Source organism: Anomaloglossus baeobatrachus, chromosome 3, assembly GCF_048569485.1.
Source record: "Anomaloglossus baeobatrachus isolate aAnoBae1 chromosome 3, aAnoBae1.hap1, whole genome shotgun sequence".
Taxonomy (NCBI): Eukaryota; Metazoa; Chordata; class Amphibia; order Anura; family Aromobatidae; genus Anomaloglossus; species Anomaloglossus baeobatrachus.
The window spans coordinates 660,976,952-661,000,151 of NC_134355.1; the positions used below are offsets into that span (position 1 = coordinate 660,976,952).

At 50.9% G+C, this 23,200-nt stretch overlaps 1 protein-coding gene across 5 annotated transcripts in view; it reads right to left on the bottom strand.

Moving 5' to 3' along the window:
- Positions 1-23,200, bottom strand: part of LOC142296998 (cytochrome P450 2C5-like) — an 85,009-nt gene that overhangs the window by 43,329 nt on the left and 18,480 nt on the right. For all 5 annotated transcript variants that reach the window (XM_075341202.1, XM_075341204.1, XM_075341200.1 and 2 more), the window contains 2 exons: positions 21,453-21,615; positions 13,358-13,507 (listed from right to left, as the gene is read on the bottom strand). In XM_075341202.1, the coding sequence (XP_075197317.1) occupies positions 13,358-13,507; positions 21,453-21,615 (313 nt within the window). The remainder of the gene's footprint in view (positions 1-13,357; positions 13,508-21,452; positions 21,616-23,200) is intronic.

Consider the following 23,200-nt stretch of genomic DNA (forward strand, 5'->3'; position numbering starts at 1 on the left):
TCTCAGTATTGCGGCCAGTAGGGACCGCCACTGCAGGTTGAGGGTCGCCTGGGGCTGATGGTATGTGCAGTTAGTTGGAATAGCCTCCTGAGAGTGAGGCAAGCCCCAGGGCCCGATGTAGGTTTGTAGTACCACAAGTCGCAGAATGACTCACACAGGCAGAGCTGTCTTTCAAGGGCTTTACTCACATTTGATGGCAGGGTGAGTAGCCCGGGCGTGGCTGGGATGAACCAGATGGGAACCAGGTATCCTTCAGGCTGACTTTATGAGGGTGACTACTGACTCGCCTTCCTTAGCCCTTGGTGGTTTGGGGTGACCCCGACTTTGAGTCCCTATGGGGGTCACCCAGGGAAGTTGCTGAAGCCTCACTCCCCCTTTTGGTTGCCGTTTGCTTGTTCCCCGGACCAGGCCACTCCAGCTGCTTGCCTCCTGTGACCTATGGGCCCTCACTGCGGTTACGTGGCTGCGGCTTTTGTGGTGTTGTGGTGTGGGCTTTGAGAGCCCCACACCGGCAGGTTTAGCAGAAGAAAGCTGGATCTATCTTCGCTTCGGGATCTGCCGCCCGGTTGGGCCTGGTGCTCTCTAGCAGTCTCCTTACTTCCCACTCCGTGCTTTCTCTCTAGCTGAAGCTGGCTTTCAGGTAGCACTCCTAGTTGACCGTTCTCCCCCGTCAGTAGCCACTGCGCGGGCGCTGTTAGACAGCAACAGCCCCACAGGTCTGCTCCTCACTGAGCCCTATGGAGTTCTCTGCTCTAACTGACTCACTGCTCCTCCTCTCCTGTTCTTGCCTACGCCACCTAGCAACCAGACTCTCTTACCACACCCCTTGAGAGGAGATGGAGGCTTTTGGCCCCCTCCACTATTCCAGTGAAGGTCAAGGCTTTTCCCCCTCCTGGGATCCCCAGGGGTCCTCTCATGGGTACATGTGTGAGACCTGATCACTATGCGCCTGTGTTCCACACCCCTGTCAGCCTTCTGGATTACCTGTGTTGTACTGTCCCCAGCATGGGTGCAGTACTCAGTGGTGCCTGACCAGGTCAGGGGCGCCACATTCCCCCTTAGTTATCACCAGCACGTCCTCGGGCTGCAAGACAACATTTTAAAATGCATAAAACATTAAAACATGTAAAACATTTAAAAGCACCAGGTACCATACATCACCACCCTCCACCCACAAGTCCGTTAACCCACCCAAAACCCTTTCACGTTGGCCGCGACTTCAGCCACTTCTGGCAGGATGTAGAGGCGGCTTACTTGGGCTGGTGGTTTCAGGGTATACCTGGTCTGGTGGATCCGCGCCTTCAGCCTCTTCTGGCAGGATGCAGAGGCGGCCTCCACAGTTGGTGCTGACCAGGTACCCTCTTTGTGGTGGTGAGCCAGGGCCCCATAAACAGGCGTGCTCTCTGGTTGCAGGTGAGCCAAGGCCCTATATACGGACGGGCTCCTCCTGGTTGCAGACGAGCCAAGCCCCTAAACAGGCTGACTCTGGTGGCGGTGGTGCCCTCTGGTGTAACTATTTACACTGCGAGAGTTTGTGGCTATAGCCAGTTCATAGCCTAAAGGTTTATGGTTTTCTCACAATAGTTTTTGTGGGCACATTACTTGAACTTGAGAACGTTGCAAAACAAACTTTTTCAAAACTTTAACTTCTGTACTTCTTTCTTTACTTTACTTTACTTTACTCCTCTTTACCAGGGCTTTGACCTGTTGGGCTGCGGCACCTGCTGCTTTCTTGCTCTTTGTCGTCGTCTGAGGTAGTTTCATCTGTAGGTTCCTTGTCTTTTCTTTCTTGATCTTCATCTGTTTCCTTTGCTGCATCTGTTTCTGTATCTCTGTCTTTTCTTTCTTCCTTGGGACATGGCACTACATCAAGCGCATACAATCCTCTTTCGCCTTCATGCATAGTGAATTGTACTGTATTTCCCATCTTTAAGTTTCTGCCAGGGTGTCCTCTAGGCAGATGAGCGCTCACATCTCTTCTGTTGACAAATATCCCTTCTTTGATACCAGGGGCTACAATAAAGCCATATCCGCTTTTCAAGTTAAAGTCCTCTACTACTCCTCTGCAAAGGGGTCCTCTGACCTGGGCTTTGGCTCTTCTCAGGAACCTTTTCTCCTGTAGGTCTCTGGCTGTGACTTCTCTCTGCTCTGGAGATTGTGGTGCAGGGGACAGCGTTGTTCTGTTGCGACGCCTTGTCTTGCGGGCTGGATTCTGCGAAGTGCAGCTTGCAAACTCCCAGGTGAGACTTTTAGGCAGATCTTCGTCAGCGGACGGTGTCAAGTCCTCCTCATCCCAACGGGAATAGGGTAACATCTCCGGCTCTGGGTATGGCTCTGGAGTCAGCTCCTCAGCTTCCTGGCCTCCTCTCCCCCTTAGTTCTTCTTGGCACTCCTTTGGTGGCAGTGCTGGGGATGGGCTTTCTTCAGCTGGTCTGGGCGGTGGACTCTCTGGCGCGGCTGCAGGGGTTGCCTGAATCTCCTTGGGGGTATGCGGAGGGAGCAGATACCGATCCACCATCTCTTGTGGGAACTGGGCCTCTAGGTCAGCCTTCAGCTTCCAGTATTCGGGGTCCTCTCCTATCAGGGTCTTCCTAGCAGGGACCTCTTTGGACTGGGGAGCGGTGTCTGCTCTGGCCTTGCAGGCCGGGGTAAATGGTGATGCAATCTCTTCTTGGCGGGCCGCGCCTGGCATGGCGGCGGCCTGGTCTTGGCGGGCCGCGCCTGACATGGCGGCGGCCTGGTCTTGGCGGGCCGCGCCCGGCATGGTGGCGGCCTGGTCTTGGCGGGCCGCGCCCGGCATGGCGGCGGCCTGGTCTTGGCGGGCCGCGCCCGGCATGGCGGCGGCCTGGTCTTGACGGGCCGCGCCCTGTTTGGCGGCGGCCTGGTCTTGGCGGGCCGCGCCCGGCATGGCGGCGGCCTGGATCAGCGTCGCTGTTGCAGGGGGCTCTGTGCAGGCTGGGCTGGACGTCGCTGCAGCAGTCTGGGCTTGGCGGGCCGCGCCTGGCGTGGCTGCGGCCTGGTTCAGCACCTCACTTGCGGCGCGGACGAGCGTTGCTGCGGCGGTGGGGTCTCGGCGGGCCGGGCCTAGCAGGGCGGCGGCCTGGGTCAGTGTTACGCCTGCGACGCGGATGAGGGTCGCGGTGGCAGCCGGTTCTTTGCGGGCCGGACTGGGCGTTGCTGCAGGGACCGGGTCTTGGTGGGCCGAGCAGGGCATCGCGGCGGCCGCTGGGGCTTGGAAGGCCGCACCTGGCGTGGCTGCGGCCTGCTTCAGCGTCGCCGCACCGGACGCCTCTTCGGGGACCGCGGGCGTGGCAGCAGGGGTCGGGGCACTTGCGCTGGCCGGGGCATCACTCGACTCACCCACCGGTGGCAGCATCGGGGTCTGCGTCATCGCCGTCCTGTCTGGCACTCGGCGCGCGGCTCTCCTTTCATAGGCCCGAACCGCCGCGGTCATCTCCAGCATTTCCATTCGTTCTTCCCGGATCTGCTCCACAACCCGGTTCTCCAGTCGGTCGCAGAACTGGGCCAGCTCCCGATACCACCAGGCAGCGGAGCCCGGTTCTGGATTTCTGCGGTCAGACGCCATTTCTTCTGCGCCCTCTTCTGCACGACTCTCCAGCTGTGGACTCGCCGTTGCCTCTGATAGCAAGCTGTTCAGTTTCTGCTCTGCCTCTTTCAGCAGCTCCTCTCCCAGCAGCAGGCTTGTGGCTCCCTTTCTGTCCCGACGTCTCTGGACGCTTCCACTCTCATAGCTGGCAAGGTCAGAACTCTGCAGGGGATCTCTGGGTAGCCACACCTCTTCGTGGGCGGTAACTTCTTCCAGCGCGGGCTGCTGTTGTTTTTCAGCGCGCTTTTCATGGTGGCAATATGGCGGCGCTTCCAATTTTTCAAGCGGACCGCCCAGGCACATGGTCACCTGTCTGAACAGGTCTAGTCCTTATCCTGTTCGTGACGCCAGATGTTGTGAAGCCCCTCGGGTGTTGTATCGGGGCATTACCTTCAGGGACTCCACGTAGCTGGATCTGGTCACAGGTAGGGAATCTTCGGTTTTGATCGTGACGCCACTCTCAGTATTGCGGCCAGTAGGGACCGCCACTGCAGGTTGAGGGTCGCCTGGGGCTGATGGTATGTGCAGTTAGTTGGAATAGCCTCCTGAGAGTGAGGCAAGCCCCAGGGCCCGATGTAGGTTTGTAGTACCACAAGTCGCAGAATGACTCACACAGGCAGAGCTGTCTTTCAAGGGCTTTACTCACATTTGATGGCAGGGTGAGTAGCCCGGGCGTGGCTGGGATGAACCAGATGGGAACCAGGTATCCTTCAGGCTGACTTTATGAGGGTGACTACTGACTCGCCTTCCTTAGCCCTTGGTGGTTTGGGGTGACCCCGACTTTGAGTCCCTATGGGGGTCACCCAGGGAAGTTGCTGAAGCCTCACTCCCCCTTTTGGTTGCCGTTTGCTTGTTCCCCGGACCAGGCCACTCCAGCTGCTTGCCTCCTGTGACCTATGGGCCCTCACTGCGGTTACGTGGCTGCGGCTTTTGTGGTGTTGTGGTGTGGGCTTTGAGAGCCCCACACCGGCAGGTTTAGCAGAAGAAAGCTGGATCTATCTTCGCTTCGGGATCTGCCGCCCGGTTGGGCCTGGTGCTCTCTAGCAGTCTCCTTACTTCCCACTCCGTGCTTTCTCTCTAGCTGAAGCTGGCTTTCAGGTAGCACTCCTAGTTGACCGTTCTCCCCCGTCAGTAGCCACTGCGCGGGCGCTGTTAGACAGCAACAGCCCCACAGGTCTGCTCCTCACTGAGCCCTATGGAGTTCTCTGCTCTAACTGACTCACTGCTCCTCCTCTCCTGTTCTTGCCTACGCCACCTAGCAACCAGACTCTCTTACCACACCCCTTGAGAGGAGATGGAGGCTTTTGGCCCCCTCCACTATTCCAGTGAAGGTCAAGGCTTTTCCCCCTCCTGGGATCCCCAGGGGTCCTCTCATGGGTACATGTGTGAGACCTGATCACTATGCGCCTGTGTTCCACACCCCTGTCAGCCTTCTGGATTACCTGTGTTGTACTGTCCCCAGCATGGGTGCAGTACTCAGTGGTGCCTGACCAGGTCAGGGGCGCCACATCAGCATGACAATTCCAGTCATTTACATGCTGGAGCACACGCTAAACACTATTCGGAGTCAGGGGGTGGGACAACAGGAAGGGGAGGAACTACAGGAGGATTCATATGCGCAAGACATAACAACATCTCCAAGGTCCAGACGTTCATCATCACCAACGCGGCAGGCATGGGACCATGGGGGACAGGGATCAACAAGGGCGCATGGTAGCAGGCGAAATGTTGAGGAAGGTGCAGGAGAACATGAAGAAATGGAGGACGAACTGTCCATGGACATGGAAGACTCAGCGGATGAGGGAGACCTTGGTCAAATTTCAGTTGAAAGAGGTTGGGGGGAGATGTCAGAGGAAGAAAGAACGGTTAGCACCTCTATGCCACAAACACAGCGTGGACTTGGTCCGCATGGCTGCGCAAGACACATGAGTGCTTTCTTGCTGCACTACCTCCAACATGACCCTCGTATTGTCAAAATTAGAAGTGATGATGACTACTGGCTTGCCACACTATTAGATCCCCGGTACAAGTCCAAATTTTGTGACATAATTCCAGCCATAGAAAGGGACGCACGTATGCAGGAGTATCAGCAGAAGCTGTTACTCGATCTTAGCTCGGCTTTTTTACCAAACAACCGTGCAGGTGCAGGGAGTGAATCTCCCAGTTGTAACTTGACAAACATGGGACAGTCTCGTCATCTTCAACAGTCTACTCGTACCAGTAGCACCGTATCTGGGGCTGGTAACAGCAATTTTATTGAATCTTTTCATAATTTTTTTAGACCCTCCTTTGCAAGGCCACCAGAGACAACAAGTCTGACACATAGTCAACGGCTGGAGAGGATGATACAGGAGTATCTCCAAATGAACATCGATGCCATGACTGTGCAACTGGAGCCTTGCTCATTTTGGGCTTCAAATCTTGAAAAATGGCCAGTGCTCTCCAGTTACGCCTTGGAGATTTTGTCGTGTCCAGCTGCCAGCGTTGTCTCTGAATGTGTCTTCAGTGCTGCTGGGTGTGTGCTGACAGATAAGCGCACGCGTCTGTCCAGTGACAATGTGGACAGACTGACGTTCATCAAAATGAACAAGTCATGGATCCAGAAGGAATTTACTACCCCTGTGTCATCCTGGGGAGAGTAAATGCTTGTGGATTTGGAATGTGCTTGATGCAAATCAAAACATCCTGTTTGCAACTAGGGCACAAGTGCTGCCACTGATGGGGTGTATGTGTGGCGCAATTTTTTGAAAAAAGGGAGACTCCGCTTGGACTAACCCTTTCTTACATTGTTTTTAAAAGGAGCCAAGATGAACAAGTCATGGTTCAGCAAAGACTTTGCTACCTACCCCGGGGTCATCCTGGGGACGGTTAAGAATGGCGTATTTTTGAATGTGCTTGATGCAAATCTAGCTGTGAAGTGTACAACTAGGGCACAAGTGCTGCCATTGATGGGGTGTCTGTGTGGCCCAATTTTTTGAAAAAAGGGAGACTCCGCTTGGAGTAACCCTTGCTTGCTGTGTTTTTTAAAAATGATCCAAGATGAACAGAGCTGGGATCAGGAAAGACTTTGCTACCTACCCCGGTGTCATCCTGGGGACGGTTAAGAATGGCGTATTTTTGAATGTGCTTGATGCAAATCAAAACATCCTGTTTACAACTAGGGCACAAGTGCTGCCACTGAAGGGGTTAGTGTCTGTGTGGCCCAATTTTTAGAAAAAAGGGAGACTCCGCTTGGAGTAACCTTGCGGTGTTTTACATGATTTTAGAAGGGCGTGCCATGCCTATATCTGTGTCTCCTCCTCTTTTTCCTTGTCCAGCTCTTTTGTTTTCGCATGAGTATATGTCCTTGTCACTTTCCCATGTATTTGTGTTGTGTTGTGAGTTGTTTGTCACCTTTTGGACACCTTTGAGGGTGTTTTCTAGGTGTTTTTATGTGTTTGTGAATGCCTGCCATTGTTTCCTATGCGGTTCGAGTTCGGTTCGTCGAACGTTCGACGAACCGAACTCGAACGGGACCTCCGTTCGGCGAACCGACCTCGAGCCGAACCACGACCGGTTCAATCGGTTTAATCTGGGACCCAGCTGACCACTTTACCATTCATATTGAAGTTTTGACATGACACAAGTCAGGTGCAGAATATGTTTTTAACTTTAGTAGGTTAGGGACTGTCTCAGATGGGTACACTGTGACGAGGTGAGACAGCTTCTTACCTTTTTGCAAAAATGTATATACTAAGTACCCTGTTACTAAGCACTTGCAATTTATTTATTTATAGTCAGGGTATTTTTCCTACAATTTTTCTCCTTGTTTTTTTTCTCTCGTATACAGTGTAAGCTCTTATGGTCAGAGGGGGCCTCTCTCTCTCCTTACTGTAAAGTATAAGCTTTTATGGTCAGCAGGGCCCTCTCTCACTCTTCTGTAGAGTGTAAGCTCTTATGGTCAGCAGGGTCCATTCTCTTCTGTAGAGTGTAAGTTCTTATAGTCAGCAGGCTCCGCTCTCTTCTGTAGAGTGTAAGTTCTTATGGTCAGCGGGCTCTGATCGCTCCTGTAGAGTGTAAACTCTTATGGTCAGCAGGGCCCTCTGTCTCCTGTAAAATGTATGCTCCTATGGTCAGCGGGCTCTGCTTTATTCTGTATAGTGTAAGCTTTAATGGTCATCAGGGTTCACTTACTTTTTCTCTCTCAGCAGGATAGTGTACGCTCTTATGGTCAGCAGTGTTTTCCCTCTCTTTCCTCTCCCTCATGTGTATTTTCCAAGCAATTACAAGCTTTCCAGTATTGAGATTTACGCAAATGTATTTGCCTCAAATCAAGTTTTTGGAAAAAAAATTGTCAAAGTGAAATTGTAAAAGCTTCACTCATCCGTGGTCAAAAAGGTTGTGAATTATGTCACCAGCCTTGAACTGTCCTACTAAAAATACCTTGTGAACTACTAGTAGTTGGCTTAAGGTCATACTATAGTCAATAGTTATCCCTGCAACCTGTTCAAGAACTGCAACAAAAAGTGAAGGGGCACATGCTAACCCTGCCCAAATGTGGACGTTTTTAGAGGCGATTTAAATGTTTAATATATTAATAATATGGTTGGTGTATGACTCTAAAGGGTGCTTTACACGCTGCAACATTGCTACCGATATATCGTCGGGGTCATGTCGTTAGTAATGCACATCCGGCGCCGGTAGCGTCATCGCAACGTGTGACACCAAGGAGCGACGATCAACTGTGAAGCCCCACAGGTGTTGTGTTGGTGCATTACCTTCAGGGACTCCACATGGATGGAACAGTCTGGTCACAGGTAGGGAACCTTCTTTTAGGATTTTCGTGACGCCACTCTCGGTATTGCGGTCAGGGCGACCGCCACTGTAGATTAAGGGGTGTCTGGGGCTGATGGTAGTGGCCTCCCGAGAGTGAGGCAAGCCTCAGGGCTCTGTGTAAGTGTGTGGAACCACAAGGCGCAGAATGACTCAAACACAGAAGCAGAATGTCTTTCAGGGGTTTTACTCACATTAGGTGGCAGGGTGAGTAACCCGGGCGTAGCTGGGATGAACCAGGCTGGAACCAGGTATCCTTCTGACTGGCTTATGGGGGTGACTACCAACTCGCCTTCCTTAGCCCTTTGTGTTTTTGTGGTGACCCCGACTTGAAGTCCCTACGGGGGTCACCCAGGGAAGTTGCTGCTGCTTGTTCTCCCCTCGTTTCGGCCTGTTTGCTTGTAGTCTGGACCAGGTCACTCCGGCTGCTTGCCTCCTGTGAACTATAGACCCTCTCTTTGCTACGTGGCTGCGGACTCTGTGGTGTTGTCTTGGAGGTCTGGAGTGCCCCCTCAGGCAGGTTTGGCAGAAGAAAGGTGAATCTATCTCTCCACTGGGACCTGTTACCCTTGCGGGTCTGGTACCTCCCTGGCAGTCCCCTTACTCTGCCACTCCTTTGCTCTTTGCTCTCTTTAGCCTTGGGTGGATTTTGGGTGGCACTACCAGGTGACCGATCTCCCCCGTCGGTAGTCACTGCACGGACGCTGTTAGACTGCAACAGCTCCAGGGTCTGCTCCTCACGTCTGCTCTCCCTGAGCTGCACACTAAACTGGCTCACTGCTCCTCCTCTCCTGTTCTTGCCTACGCCACCTAGCAACCAGGCTCTCCACCACACCCCTTGAGTGGACATGGAGGCCACGCCCCCTCCTGGATTCCCCAGGGGTCCTGCCAAAGGTAGATGTGTGAGACCTGATTACTATGCGCCTGTGTAGTCACACCTCGGTCAGCCTTCTGGATTACCTGTATTGTACTGCCCCCAGCATGGGTGTGTAACGCCCTGGGCAAGCCAGGGGTCACAGGTCACTACACCACACGCACCCCACATTCCCTGCAGGTACACACTAAGTCAAAACTAAAATCCTTGTTGCCTTCCTCCAGGAGCTGGTGTCCACACCAGGGGGTGGGCCAGGCGGTTGGCTCCACCCACCAAGGAGTTCACAGCTCTGGAGGCGGGAAAACCAGGCAGATCAGTTAGGGAGTTTGAAGGAGAAGGAGTAAACAGTAAGAGGAGAGTTGAAAGTGACACAGAAAGTGACAGCAGGAGGCCTGGGGTTGGTCCGGGTGTGTGCCCCGGACTGAGACAGCAAGGTTGGCAGACGGCGGTGACCGTCTGCAGGCGAGACTGATTGGAAGTTGCCGAAAGGACCGTGGACGGGTGGTGACTCGGCGGTACCGGAGCGGTATACGAAGATTAGTCAGCACCAGGGCAGGGGCCTTTCGGATCCCGGCAAGGCTAGGAGTCGCCATAATTTGCCAAATCCGTCAGTGAAGGGGACGACTGTCTCCCAACAACCAAGTCCCGTTTGAAGGCAACAGTCCAGCCGTAGAGGGGAGACACCGCCACCGCCAAGGCACCAGTTTCCCAGGGCCAGCGCCTGCGGGCAAGAGTGGAGCTCCTCCGGTTCATATCCAAGCTGTGGAGCGGGTTACCGGTGGGAACCCATCGCTACCAAACAACAACACATAGGTGCAGGGAAAAGACCGTCACCATCAACTGTAGGGGACATCGGCAACGTAACCGTCTGAGGGACCCGTCCAACCAGCCGTTTGTTTACCGAGAACTGTGTCGTGTTTACTGGCTGAGTGAGTACCTTCGTGCCGTGCGGCACAGCGCTGCCCCTGCACCCCTGCACCTCCACAGGCCCCATAGCCCGTCTGTCCACCATCCCAACTCCATCACTGGGCCCCGGGATCACCAACCCCTACCCACGGAGGGGCAACACAACAACTGGCTGCTCCAACCATCACCCCCGGGATTCCCCAGCCAGAGCAGCGGTGGTGTACACTCAATCACCACAACCATGGGTGGCGTCACGGACAATAAACAATCCCCACACCCAAACCCCCCTTTCACTCACGGGCGAGGAGCGCCGCTAGAGTCCCCGAGATCCGGCCCATCGCTCGAGCCACCGAGCAGCGGCAGGCCGCGGCAGCCGGACCCGAGCGGTGGGAGAGCGCGGCGTCCCCTCCTCCGCCCGCGACAGGTGCAGTACTCAGTGGTGCCTGACCAGGTCAGGGGCGCCACACAACGATCGCAAAATCGTCTAAAAACGGTGATAAGTGACACGTTGCTCCTTTCCTTAATATCGTTGCTGCTGCAGGTACGATGTTGTTTGTCATTCCTGCAGCACCACACATCGCTATGTGTGACACCACAGGAACGACGAACATCTCCTTTCCTGCGTCCACCGGCTATGCGGAAGGAAGGAGGTGGGCAGGATGTTACGTACCGCTCATCTCTGCCCCTTCGCTTCTATTGTTCGCGGAGACGTTACTGTGACGCTGAACGCACTTCCCCCTTGAAGGAGGGATTGTTTGGCGGTCACAGCGACGTTGCTGACAAGGTATGGGCATGTGACGCTGCCGTAGCGATAATGTTCGCTACGGCAGCAACCACCAAATGTCGCACGTACGACGGGGCCGGGTGCTATCGCGATTGACATCGCTAGCAATCGCTAGCGCTGTTGCAGCGTGTAAAGCACCCTTACGGCCTAACTTTCATAGATCTCAAATTTCAAAGGCTTTAGTAAGAATTTGCACATTAGGGTGCAGGACATTCTCATATAAGTCGCTATCCAAAGTGAACTCATTGCTAACTTAAACAGTTGCCGAGGTGAAAAATAAAATTAAGCCTCGCTTTTTTGGCTTCATTCACTAGAACGGTCTTACTGAAAGGTGTCATACTTGCCTATAGCAACCAAACAAACCTCAGCTTTACCTTTATCGAGGCAGTGATATATTTGTGGGGTGCAGTCATGTTGTGTGAGTTGGAATGTGTCCAGCATGGTGTATTGTATTAGGGAATTAGTTGATGCGTACACTGGATCATTCACAGAAAATCACAACTGTTCTTTTTGCCAATTTTCCAATCTTCCATTTCCATTTTTCAATTAACTTCATGTGTTCCTATCATAACGTGCATCACCTTACCCTCCATCCTGTGACCACGTGTCACCACTTAGAGACATCAGATTGGCCTTGGCACTGGAATGGTGCAGCTGGTGTGACTGGTGCAAAGAGGTTTGGAGATTTGGCAAAAGAACAGGTGAAGAAAGACGAGTGTAAAGATTTATTTCATTATTATTTTCCTGCTTATCTGTTTTAACAGAAATCGTGATAACTTTGATTTGGAACAAATTTAATTGCCAAAATTGCAGAGTTTGAAGAAAATAATTTTCTCATCGCTACTAACCATACACGGGAAACAGGGTTCTGTTTTCCATGGACAACCCTGTAGTAAAGTAAACCCTAGTTGGATGATGGACCTTCAGAATAATTGGATGTTTAGGTTTCAGATTGCTCAGACTACTTCCCCCTTTATGATTCACTTGTGTTTTGCTGCAGTGAGCTGGTAGGTAATAGGCTCTCAGCTGGGAGCCATGGGTGGGTCCCCCTTCCAATATAAACCTCAATAGACTGACTCTAACTACCAATTATTAGTTTATATTCAGCTAGTGACATCAGCTCCTGTGGTTTGATTTGTATTTCCAGTGATCTGACTACTGCTGGTATTTTGTCTCCTGATTTTGTTCTTGATGTGACTTCTTGACTTTGACCCTGCTTGATTATTCTTCCTGCCTCTGGGTCACACTTCCAGACAGCAGCCCTTTTGTTGAAGCAATCAATTTGACCCCTTTGTAAGACCACATTGTGGCGCCCATGCCGCCTCAGGCGCAACAGGGTACTGAATCTCACCCGAGGTGCAGTATTCATCTCAGATATGAAGGAGGTTATCAACGGTAAACAACCAACAACACCCTCAACCAACACATAACACGGGAGCTCTTCCACTGTGGCTGGGCTAGGGTAGGTGCTGGGGTGGCCATCACAAGGTATGGGACCTATTGCCAACTAGTTCAGGAACCTGGAAGGCAGGGCACCAACAGGGGTAGTTAGGAGCCATCTCACACAATAGTCAGTCTGTTCCGAGTGTAGCAAGTGCCAGGTCACACTCAGGAGAAGATTAGCAGAGACACGGACAGTTTGGGGCCTGTGGTCTGGAGTTGGAAGTTCGACCCAGGTTCTGAGGAAATATAGGGGATCCCAGGATGAAAAAGGCACCTGTGACCCATTCCATGGCCAAGGAGCTGGGGGTGGAGGGAAACCGTTGAAAGGAGACGCACAGAAGGAAACACCGGCCTCGACCTCCGAAGTATCTGGAATTGGCTAAAGCCCATCATAGCATAGTTCGGTGCTCCAATGGCAGTGTGCTTCCAGTAAGTAAAGAACTTGACCTGCACACTCTCTGTTGTCCCATTACTGCCGGCACTTCCAACATCACGCCCCTTCATCATAGGCGACTACCACTCCTATCATCCTGCCTGGGGCCAAGCTCTACCTGTGGAGAGCTGTAACACCCTCTGCAGCGGTGGCTCCCATTATAGCCACACACCACAGGTGGCGTCACGAAGAAGTACCCCCATCGTCCCCATCCCCAGTTTTATTGACGGTCACGGAACTGGGCAAGGCCACCGCGGCGACGCAGGAGAAGAACCGCGGCCCAGTGATGGGTAACCTCCGATCCCGTGGGCGTGTCAACATCCCTGTACAGGGGTTAAAAAGTGGTCGAGGTTTCTTTGCAATCTGCGAGAGCAGCTTGTGCCAAGACTGTCCGAGTTAGCTTTGAGCTTATGGCCTCTGACATAACAACCTCATGACATGGTAAGTTAAGTTCTTGCAGCTGCGCACAAATAATGTATAATGTATCTATTCACCAACCTTTGAAGGATTTGAACTTCTGTACCAAATGATCTGATTCTTCAGAAATCCGGTTTTCGATAGTTTCCTTCCCCATTCCAAAATCTCGAAGGGTTGACAGAGCAAATCGTCTCATCACTTTCCAGTTATCATAGGAAGCAAAAATAATTCCTGAAACACATTACATACAAAGGGAAGATATTACAGAAGCAAGATGGCAAACAATGCTTTCTATTTAGTATTTAATTCAGAGCACCATACAGACAAGCCTCTTCTTAAAATGAGGCATTTTTGAAGAAAGACCCATGTGAGTTTGAGATAATTGACTTGGACAAATTTCTTAATGGTATCCCTTATAGACCCAATTGGTGTTGTTTCCTACTGCAGAATGCATACTTCATAAATATGTTTCCTTACTGTCTGGCCAGGAAATTTACATTTTTGGCACAAGTTGAGAAGTATGATGAGAGATGGAAGGAAAGTAAACCAAGAAATGGTCTTTGAGTAGTTGTGAGGTCCAGTTGAGTAGGTGTGAATGATTTTGCTGTCAAGAGGTTTGCAGACTAAAACTCATTTTTTCCCAAGATTTTTTATAAATTCCCATTCCTTTATCTCTAGTTATGAGATGCTTTTAGGTCCCGCTAAAGTCTGACCTGGAATTCCCACTCCCATGCACATTTGCAAAGGTTCTGCCCACTTTATATTCTCTTTTTGGACATTTCAGGAGTAAGCCTATTCTGGTCATCTAATTTTAGCAAAACAAGAATGCCACGGAGACACCATCATATGTTTCTCAATGCTGGCAGGAAATCTAATTTTAGGACAGGGGAAAATAAATGAGGTAAGGATAAGGGTCTCGAGTTGTCAAAGCTTTTTTGCCAGAATTCTGCTATAAAAATGTGATGCTAGTAACTACTTACAGATAGTATAGACCAAAGGGTAATCAGTCAAGCCGGGGTCAGGAAACAGGAGGGCATGGCAGGACACAGGGAGTAAGCAGAAACGCAGTCAAGTCACAGGCCAAGGGTCAGAATTCCAGGAGAGTATGTATTATATTCAGGGAGCAGACAGAGACGTGGTCAGGTAACGGTCCAAGGTCAGAAGCCAGGAGATAACAACTAGAACAGGGAGCGAGCAGAGAGGAGTCAATGAACGGTCCAAGCACCAAATAAGTCAAGAGCACAACAGCAGAATCAGAGAGCATAACTGGCGAGGTTCTGGGAGAGCATACTCAGTAATGAAACAGAGCAATTACCAGGAAGATGGAACACCTGCGTAATCAGCACCTCTCAGGACTGGCATGGAATCCTGAGCTGTCAAACAACCTGTCAGCTAGTGCGCAAAGAAACACAGCAGAGCATCTCCAAATGCAAAATGCTCTGCACAAAGGAATCATGTCACTGCCTGCTCAGAAGTTCAGGAAGGCGCGGCAGAGCATACCAGTGTGCAAGAACCCTGCACTGAGGAATCATAACATAAAAGCTTTGAAAAGTTGCAATTTTTTGCGCAACAAGGGGTTGGCAAAAATATTGTGACTTTTGGGGTTTTCATGTCATTTTCTCTCAGCTTCAACAAAGGTTCTTGACCTTTGGCAGGACATGGGCCTGACGGCTGACCCGTGCTTGTCAAATTCATGATTGGCCAAGTTGTGAGCCTCTACAAGAATATATAAACACTTTCTTTATTGATTTTCAGTTTTTGGCTTCTTGAATAAAAGCAATGCATGAATGGAAAATGTTTGCTACTACTACTTTTTGTTTTATTGTTATTTTAGTCTTTAATTAAAAGGTGCGGAGAGATGCCCGGTGTGTGGCACAAAAGAAGGGAAGAAACCAGGGAAAAAGGTAAAAAGGGGGATCTTGATGATAGGGAGAGGTGGAAGGTGTGATCCCTAAACACTCATCTGCACTCCCTTTCATCCGTAGGTGGGTCTTTCCCCCCTAGCTTGATCACATGCCTAAGCCCTGGCTAGTGAGCTGTGCAGCATGATGCTAGTCTTACTACTTCAATAAGAGAACACTGGAAAAGAGACAAAAAAGCAGCAAATGGAACTCCACAATTTCTATAAGGAAAATGTCTCCTAGGAGGTCAGCATAGAAGAACTATAACTGGCACATGGGAAAGTATTGAGTGAGTTTAAATAATGAAATGGAGTGGTAGCAAGGTGCAGTAGCTGAGGTTAGAGCTATATGGAATCTCAACAAGATGAGAAAGGAACTCTTTACCTCTTCATCAAAAAATGAAAATAAATCTGCTCTACTCATGCTAAAGAAGACCTACAATTTGATAATCGCAGTAACTTTCTAATTTAAGATACCGTAAAGGTTTCAGGTGGATGTAACACGTTTGTGATAGATGCCCAAATAGCACAGGTTGAACATGTAAAAGGTAGAATGGCTAATGGTACCATTTCAGAACCAAGACAGGCACATTTAGTATATTATTGTTATCACAAGCTGATCTTGGAGGATATGTTGGGTGCAGATTAGTGTTGAGTGAGTAGTTGACTATTCGTACTCACAAAGCTCTTAGCGAGTACTGCCCGCTACTCGCATATTCATTACGAGTAGCAAGCGCAATGTAGGTCAAAGGAAAATACTCGCTATGTAGCGAGTAACCTGAAAGCCGTACTTTTCGTGTGAGTAGCGAATAGTACGGCTTTCGGGTTACTTGCTACTAAGCGAGTATTTCCCATTGACTTGCATTGCGCCCACTACTCGTAACGAATATGCAACTAGTGGACAGTACTCGCTAAGAGCATAGCAAGTACAAATAGTGAACTTCTCGCTCAACACTAGCGCCGACATGTGATCAACTTGATTATGGAGACCCAAATTTGATTTAAAGATTTCCAGAAAAGACAGCTTATTTCTGAAAGAAATTAAAGGGTTTTTCCTACTAAAAAAGTTAATTTTAAAGTTAATTTTAATCAATAGATCTTACAATAATAATAATTTCCACAATTGGATGTGTTTAAAAAAAATGATCCTGTGCTGAGATAATCTTATATATGTGTTCCTGCTGTGTACTGTGTAATGGCCGTGTCAGACCATACAGAGATATGGTCTGATCATACCACATCTCCTGGGCAGGGGAGGAAGCAAAAGAGAGTTTACAGATAGCACAGCATGGGATTGTATCTGATTCTTTTTGTGAGGTAAAACATTTCCCTGCTTGTGTGACGCCCTGGACTAGCCAGGTAGTCACAGTTAGGCCCTTGCACAACACCCATCCCCAAATAAAGTGACAACAGCCAACCTACTAAACCCTAGTCACCTCCCTCTGGGTTTGATGTCCAACCAGGGGGGCGGGGCCAGGTGGTTGGCCACGCCCACCTAGGAGTTCACAGGCCCAGAGGCAGGAGAACCCAGACAGATGAGTTGAGAAAGAGTTCAGGAGAGGAGGAGAGCAGTCATGACAGTGGAAGTGACAGGAGTGAATCTGTCCAGTGTCCTTGGTCGGAGCCCGGGCACTTTGGCTAGGAGGCAGACGGTGGTGGCCGTCTGCAGGAGCCGGGAAGACAACCTGGTGGAACCGTAGGTAACCAGGACAGGGTAGTGGCCCGCCGGTACCGAACTGGGGAACCGACTGGAAACCGGAGCACACGAGGGGGTACTCAGACCCTGAAAGGCGGTCCCGAATCTATCGGACCCCGTTAATTAACTAATTGAGGTCTGGACTTTAGGTCCTTTCCCACCCAAGTCCCGAAATAAGGCAACAGCCCACCGATTCCGGATAACGGCCACCGCCAAGGCCAAGAGATCCAAAGGGCCAGCGCCTGCAGGCAAACGGGCTCTCCCGACATACACGCCGGGGAGCGGGACTCTCGTTGCTAAGGCACGGCTGTCCACAACTACAAAACTTGCAGGGGAAAGGCGGACACCATCAACCCATTTGGGGAATCCGAAGCAGCCGGCTGCGTGCACCGACCACCATCCATTTGGTTTACCAAAGACTCCCATGTGTCTGAGTACCACTGTGCCTTCGGGCCATGCACCGCCCTGCCCCGCCGAGCACCGACATTGCATTACATCACACGGGTCCCGGGGCTACCACCCCTGCCCACGGAGGGGTTAACATCACAAGCTGCACCAACATCTCCCCCGGAGTGCCTAGTAAACAGCAGCGGTGGTGCCTACATTCACCACAAGCCGTGGGTGGCATCACAAACTTTAGGCGCACGAGCCACCGACACACGAGCCCAGATCCAAGCGGCTCGGCTGCAGCCGAGCGCGGGGCGGTACACTTCGACTCTTCTGGTGTCACGAACAGGATGGAACCAGTCCACTTACCGGTGAAAGTGAGCTTTGAAGTCAGCGGTGATCCGTTGTGAAAATTGCGAAATCCGCTATCTTGCCGCCATCTTGTGGCGCGAAAATTCCTGCCTAAGCCGTCTTCCCCGTAGAAAGGGCGCAAAAGAGAAGCCCCGCCCCCTGGGAACAGAGAGTGTAGGAGAGCGGGCGGCTGCAAAAGAAGCCGTGCAGAAGGTGTGCTGCGAAAAGACCAAGGGGGAGCGGGTGAAGATCCCGTCCCATGTGACCGAAGGGATAAAAGGCAGGGACTCCAGGACTCTGCCACCCGTCTGGTTCTTGGACCCCGAACGAACACCATGTCCTCCCCGTCCAGCAAGCCCGAGATCCCGGAGCCCGCGCCTGGAACAGCGGCGTGGGTAGAAGCCCGGACCTCGCACATGTGCTGTCGGCTACAGGCCCAGGTGTCCTTCCTCATGGAGCGGTGGGTGGCCAAGATGGGGAGATAGCCGCAGCCGTGCGGGCACATGAGGTGGAGGCAATTTTGGAGGAGCGGGTAAGCGACCCATGCACCTATGTCCTTGAGGGACTGGCCGCTGCGGCTGAGTGACCCGGTCTGCTCCTGCCCTCTGTGTTGCCTCCCGCAACGCCCGCACCAGCTGCCCCTGCTCCTCCGCTCGGTCTGCTGCCCCCGACAACGGTGGCGGAATCCATCCCAGACGCCCGTGAGGATCCACCTGTGGAGGCTGCCCGCGGACGACCGATTGTACGACCAGTACCGATCCCGCTGCCCTGGAAGATTCCCCGAGAGGTGCCCATTTCTGAAGTAAACCCGCCGGTCCTGGAAATGGCTGCGCCCTGAGAGGTCCTGGCCCCGGCAGTCCGCCCGGCTGTGGAGGGAGTGAAAGTTGCCCGGAGGAAGGCCCAGCAGGTGAGGCCAGTTGCCCCCAAATCCCAGGCCTCGGCTGAGGCATCGCAGGGTTGCCGCTGCAGAGCAGCACAGCAGGCCACGACACTGCGGGGTTCCCCAGTCTCGAAGGTGCCGGTCGTGGCCAGCACGGGGGAGCTCCAGCAGGGCCCAACCCTTGCGTAGAGGGAGCAGACAGGCGCTCTGTACTGGGAGCGGCGGCCGAACCAGCTGGGCCTGGAAACTGCAGCCCGGGAATGGCAGAAAGCAGAGCTGTTGGCCCACACCATCCGGGAAAAATAAAATCTAAGGAGTGCCACCTACCGAGTGCGAGGCCAGACCTATGAAGGCCAGGTCCGCCGGTTTGACCCCCAGCGTGAATGGGGGGGTTCATCTTCGAGCCGGGCCTGGAGGCCGAAATCTTTGTATCCCATTGGGACGTCAACTCCCACCTCCCGATGGGCCACCCAGACCGTGACCTGTTACCCGGTGACCTAGTGACCTACACCTGTCACTGCGGCGAGAGGTGCTGATTTGCCCTCGGTGTAAAGAGGAGGGAGAGCCGCCATGTCCAGAGTCGGCCCCAGTCCCCTCCCCCACCGTACAGATCCGAGGTCGTGGTTGAAGAGTTCGAGGAATGTTAAAAGAAAGGTAGTGGTTCCTGGCTACCATGTTCCCGTCCTCGTTGGGACTTTTGCAGTGTTTTATCCCATTTAAATAGACAAGGCCGAGAACTTGCAGACCACCCAATAACTTTTGGGCCTTGTAAATAATCCCTGGACCCTCCTATCCCGTCCTACAGTCTCCGGAGAGGCTGGTTGGAGGAAGGGCCTGAGAGTAGGCCGGGGTCCTGTCACCAGTGCAACCGGTGACAACCCTCTGGCTCAGGGGTCGCCTGGACGTGGGGCCTCTGAGAGACTGACGGGTATGGAACTTTGTACCCGGCCCATTGTGCGCAATACCCGTAGCTGGGCCTGTTTCCTGGACTGGGGAAAAGGGGTGCTGACCTGTTTTTAGTGGCAGCATCAAGGTGCAGGTTTGCTTGGGTGGGTAAGCGGAAGGACCCGGTCCCGTTCCCGTTAAGAAAAATGTTATGATGTTTGCAACATTTAAGTAACATGCCTCCCGTAAGGGATGATTCCTACAGTTTTTCTACTGTAAATAATGTTATTATACTTGTACTTGTTTTTCTATTTTTATCTTTTGCAGTTACAAAATAAACCGGTGGTGGTCGGGCAGCCCAGGGACGTTCTGCATTCAACCAAGGGGGAGTGTGACACCCTGGACTAGCCAGGTAGTCACAGTTAGGCCCTTGCACAACACCCATCCCCAAATAAGGTGACACCAGCCAACCTACTAAACCCTAGTCACCTCCCTCTGGGTTTGATGTCCACACCAGGGGGGCAAAGTCAGGCGGTTGGCCACGCCCACCTAGGAGTTCACAGGCCCAGAGGCAGGAGAACTCAGACAGATAAGTTGAGAGAGAATTGAGGAGAGGAGGAGAGCAGTCGTGACAGTGGAAGTGACAGGAGTGAATCTGTCAAGTGTCCTGGGTCGGAGCCCGGGCACTTTGGCTAGGAGGCAGACGGTGGTGGCGGTCTGCAGGAGCCGGGAAGACAGCCTGGTGGAACCGTAGGTAACCAGGACAGGGTAGTGGCCCGCCAGTACCGAACCGGGGAACCGACTGGAAACCGGAGCACACGAGGGGGATACTCAGACCCTGAAACGCGGTCCCGAATCTACCGGACCCCGTTAATTAACTGATTGAAGTCTGGACTTTAGGTCCTTTCCCACCCAAGTCCCGAAAGAAGGCAACAGCCCACCAATTCGGATAACAGCCACCGCCAAGGCCAAGAGATCCAAAGGGCCAGCGCCTGCGGGCAAACGGGCTCTCCCGACATACATGCCAGGGAGCGAGACTCCCATTGCTAAGGCACGGCTGTCCACAACTACAAAAGGTGCAGGAGAAAGGCGGGCACCATCAACCCGTTTGGGGAACCAGAAGCAGCCGGCTGCGGGCACCGACCACCATCTATTTGGTTTACCAAAGACTCCCGTGTGTCTGTCAGAGTGAGTACCACTGTGCCTTCGGGCCACGCACCGCCCTGCCCCGCCGAGCACCGACATCGCATTACATCAAACGGGTCCCGGGGCCACAACTACTGCCCACGGAGGGGTTAACATCACAAGCTACACCAACATCTCCCCCGGAGTGCCTAGTAAACAGCAGCGGTGGTGCCTACATTCACCACAAGCCGTGGGTGGCGTCACGAACTTTAAATCTAAATCCCCCCTTCAAAGCGCCAGCCCCCTTGCAGAGCGATGTGACCCCCGGTCTGGAGGCTCTCGAGCCACCGACACACGAGCCCGGATCCGAGCGGCTTGGCTGCAGCCGAGCGTGGGGCAGTACACTTGTTTTTAAAAAATATTTTACCTCAAAGAAAGAATAATTTGTGATCCTGTGCTGTAATGTCTGTATTCTTTATTATGTTTTCCTGACCCAGGAGATGTGATATGATCAGACCCTGTCCCTGTATAATCAGACATGACCATTACACAGTACATAGCAGGGACACATATATAAGATTATCTCAGCACAGGAACATTATTAAAAACAGGCAGGGAAATGTTTTACCTCACAGAAAGAACAAGCTATGACCCCATGCTGCAATGTTAATTTGTACTCTTCCCCTGCCCAGGATATTTGGTATGATCAGACCATGTCCCTGAACGGTCAGACACAACCATTACACAGTACATAGCAGGGACACATATATAAGATTATCTCAGCACAGGAACATTTTTGCGAAACTTATGCAATTGTAGAACTTATTATTATTTCAAGATCTATTAATTAAAATCAACTTTAAAATTAAAGTTGTTCCTGGTAAAAAACCCCGTGGACTAGTGAAGCAAAATCCATCCATCCTAGAATAAGAGGTAATTCTATGACATTTACCGTGTCCTTTGCTTATTTCATCAAGTATTGGTATCTTAGGTCTTGCTGAAAATTCATCTGCGTGATTGACAAGGGCGTCTTTCACAGCTTCGAAGCCACATATCACAACAACTTTCTCTATTCCTATTTGTATGGTGTACACAGGTCCATACTTCTTAGACAGCTGAAAAATAAAATTAGTATTTTTTAATAAATGTAAAAATTACTTTACATCAGAATCAGTGTCTGGTGTAAGGATTAGGATTTGTGCCTAAATAGCCAATATGAGTCCTGCTAGATGGTGCATCTATGGTAGCTTCATAGACGATGAGCCCGATTGACCATCTTAGTATTATTTAAGTTACTTTCCTTTTCTTTAACTTGACTTTTTTTGCGATAAATTTTTCAAATCGGCAGATGTGGTTTATGATTTTAGGCAAAATAACATTTTTTTTTTGTTCGACGTTTATTTTTTTTCGACTTTTTAGATCAAAAAGTCGCATGGTCTTCAAAATTTGCACAGAAAGTTCAACACATATAAAATTATTTCCGATGGTGACTCGGACAGAAAAGAAAGACTAACATGCCAAAGCTTTAAACGGCAAAAAATAAATTTTCTGAAAATTGTTGAGATGTTTAGCATATCAGAATGGCCATTCTCTTACCTGCCCAGAAGCCATGTCCAGTATAATGAGGTTGCTGTGACGTGGCTACTGGGCAGGTATGAGAATGACCATCCTGATATGCTAAACACCACAAAACGATTCAATAGATTTTTTTTTTAGCTTTTTTGTTTATTTTTCAGTTTCAAGCTTTGGCATGTTAGTCTTTCTTTTTTGTCTGTGTATAAGGTGTGTGGATTTTGTCCATTTGACTGACCGTGCTTCCAGGCCCACTCCCTCCATTAGCCACAGGTGTTTTTATCCTATAATGGTGGGTCTCTCTTTTCCAAAATATATGTGGATTTAAACTCAGAGAGAGGTCGTAATATGGAGTAGAACCCAGTATAATGAGGTTACCATGATGTGGCTACTGGGCAGGGATGAGAATGGACATTCTAATATGCTAAATACCTCAAACATTTTCAGTATATTTTTTTTGCTTTGTTTTTTTTTTCAATTTCAAGCTTTGGCATGCTAGACTTTCTTTTTGGTCTGTGTATAGTGTGTGGATTCTGTCCATTTGACTGACCTTGTTTCCTGGCCCACCTCACCCATTAGCCACAGGTGTTTTTATCCTATAATGGTGGGTCTCTCTTTTCCCAAATATATGTGGCTTTAAACCCAGAGAGAGGTAGTAATATAAAGTAGGAGCCAGTTTAATGAGGTTGCTGTGACGTGGCTACTGGGCAGGTAAGAGAATGGCCATTCTGATATGCTAAACCCTTCAAAATGTTTCAGTATATTTTTTTTTTGCTTTTTGTTTATTTTTCAGTTTCAAGCTTTGGCATGTTAGTCTTTCTTTTTTGTCTGTGTATAAGGTGTGTGGATTCTGTCCATTTGACTGACCTTGTTTCCTGGCCCACCTCACCCATTAGCCACATGTGTGTTTTTCCTATAATGGTGGGTCTCTCTTTTCCCAAATATATGTGGATTTAAACCCAGAGAGAGGTAGTAATATAGAATAGGAGTCACTATAATGAGGTTGCCTTGACGTGGCTACTGGGCAGGTAAGAGAATGGCCATTCTGATATGCTAAACACGGCAAAAATTTTCAGTATTTTTTTTGCTTTGTTTTTTTTTTTAATTTCAAGCTTTGGCATGCTAGAC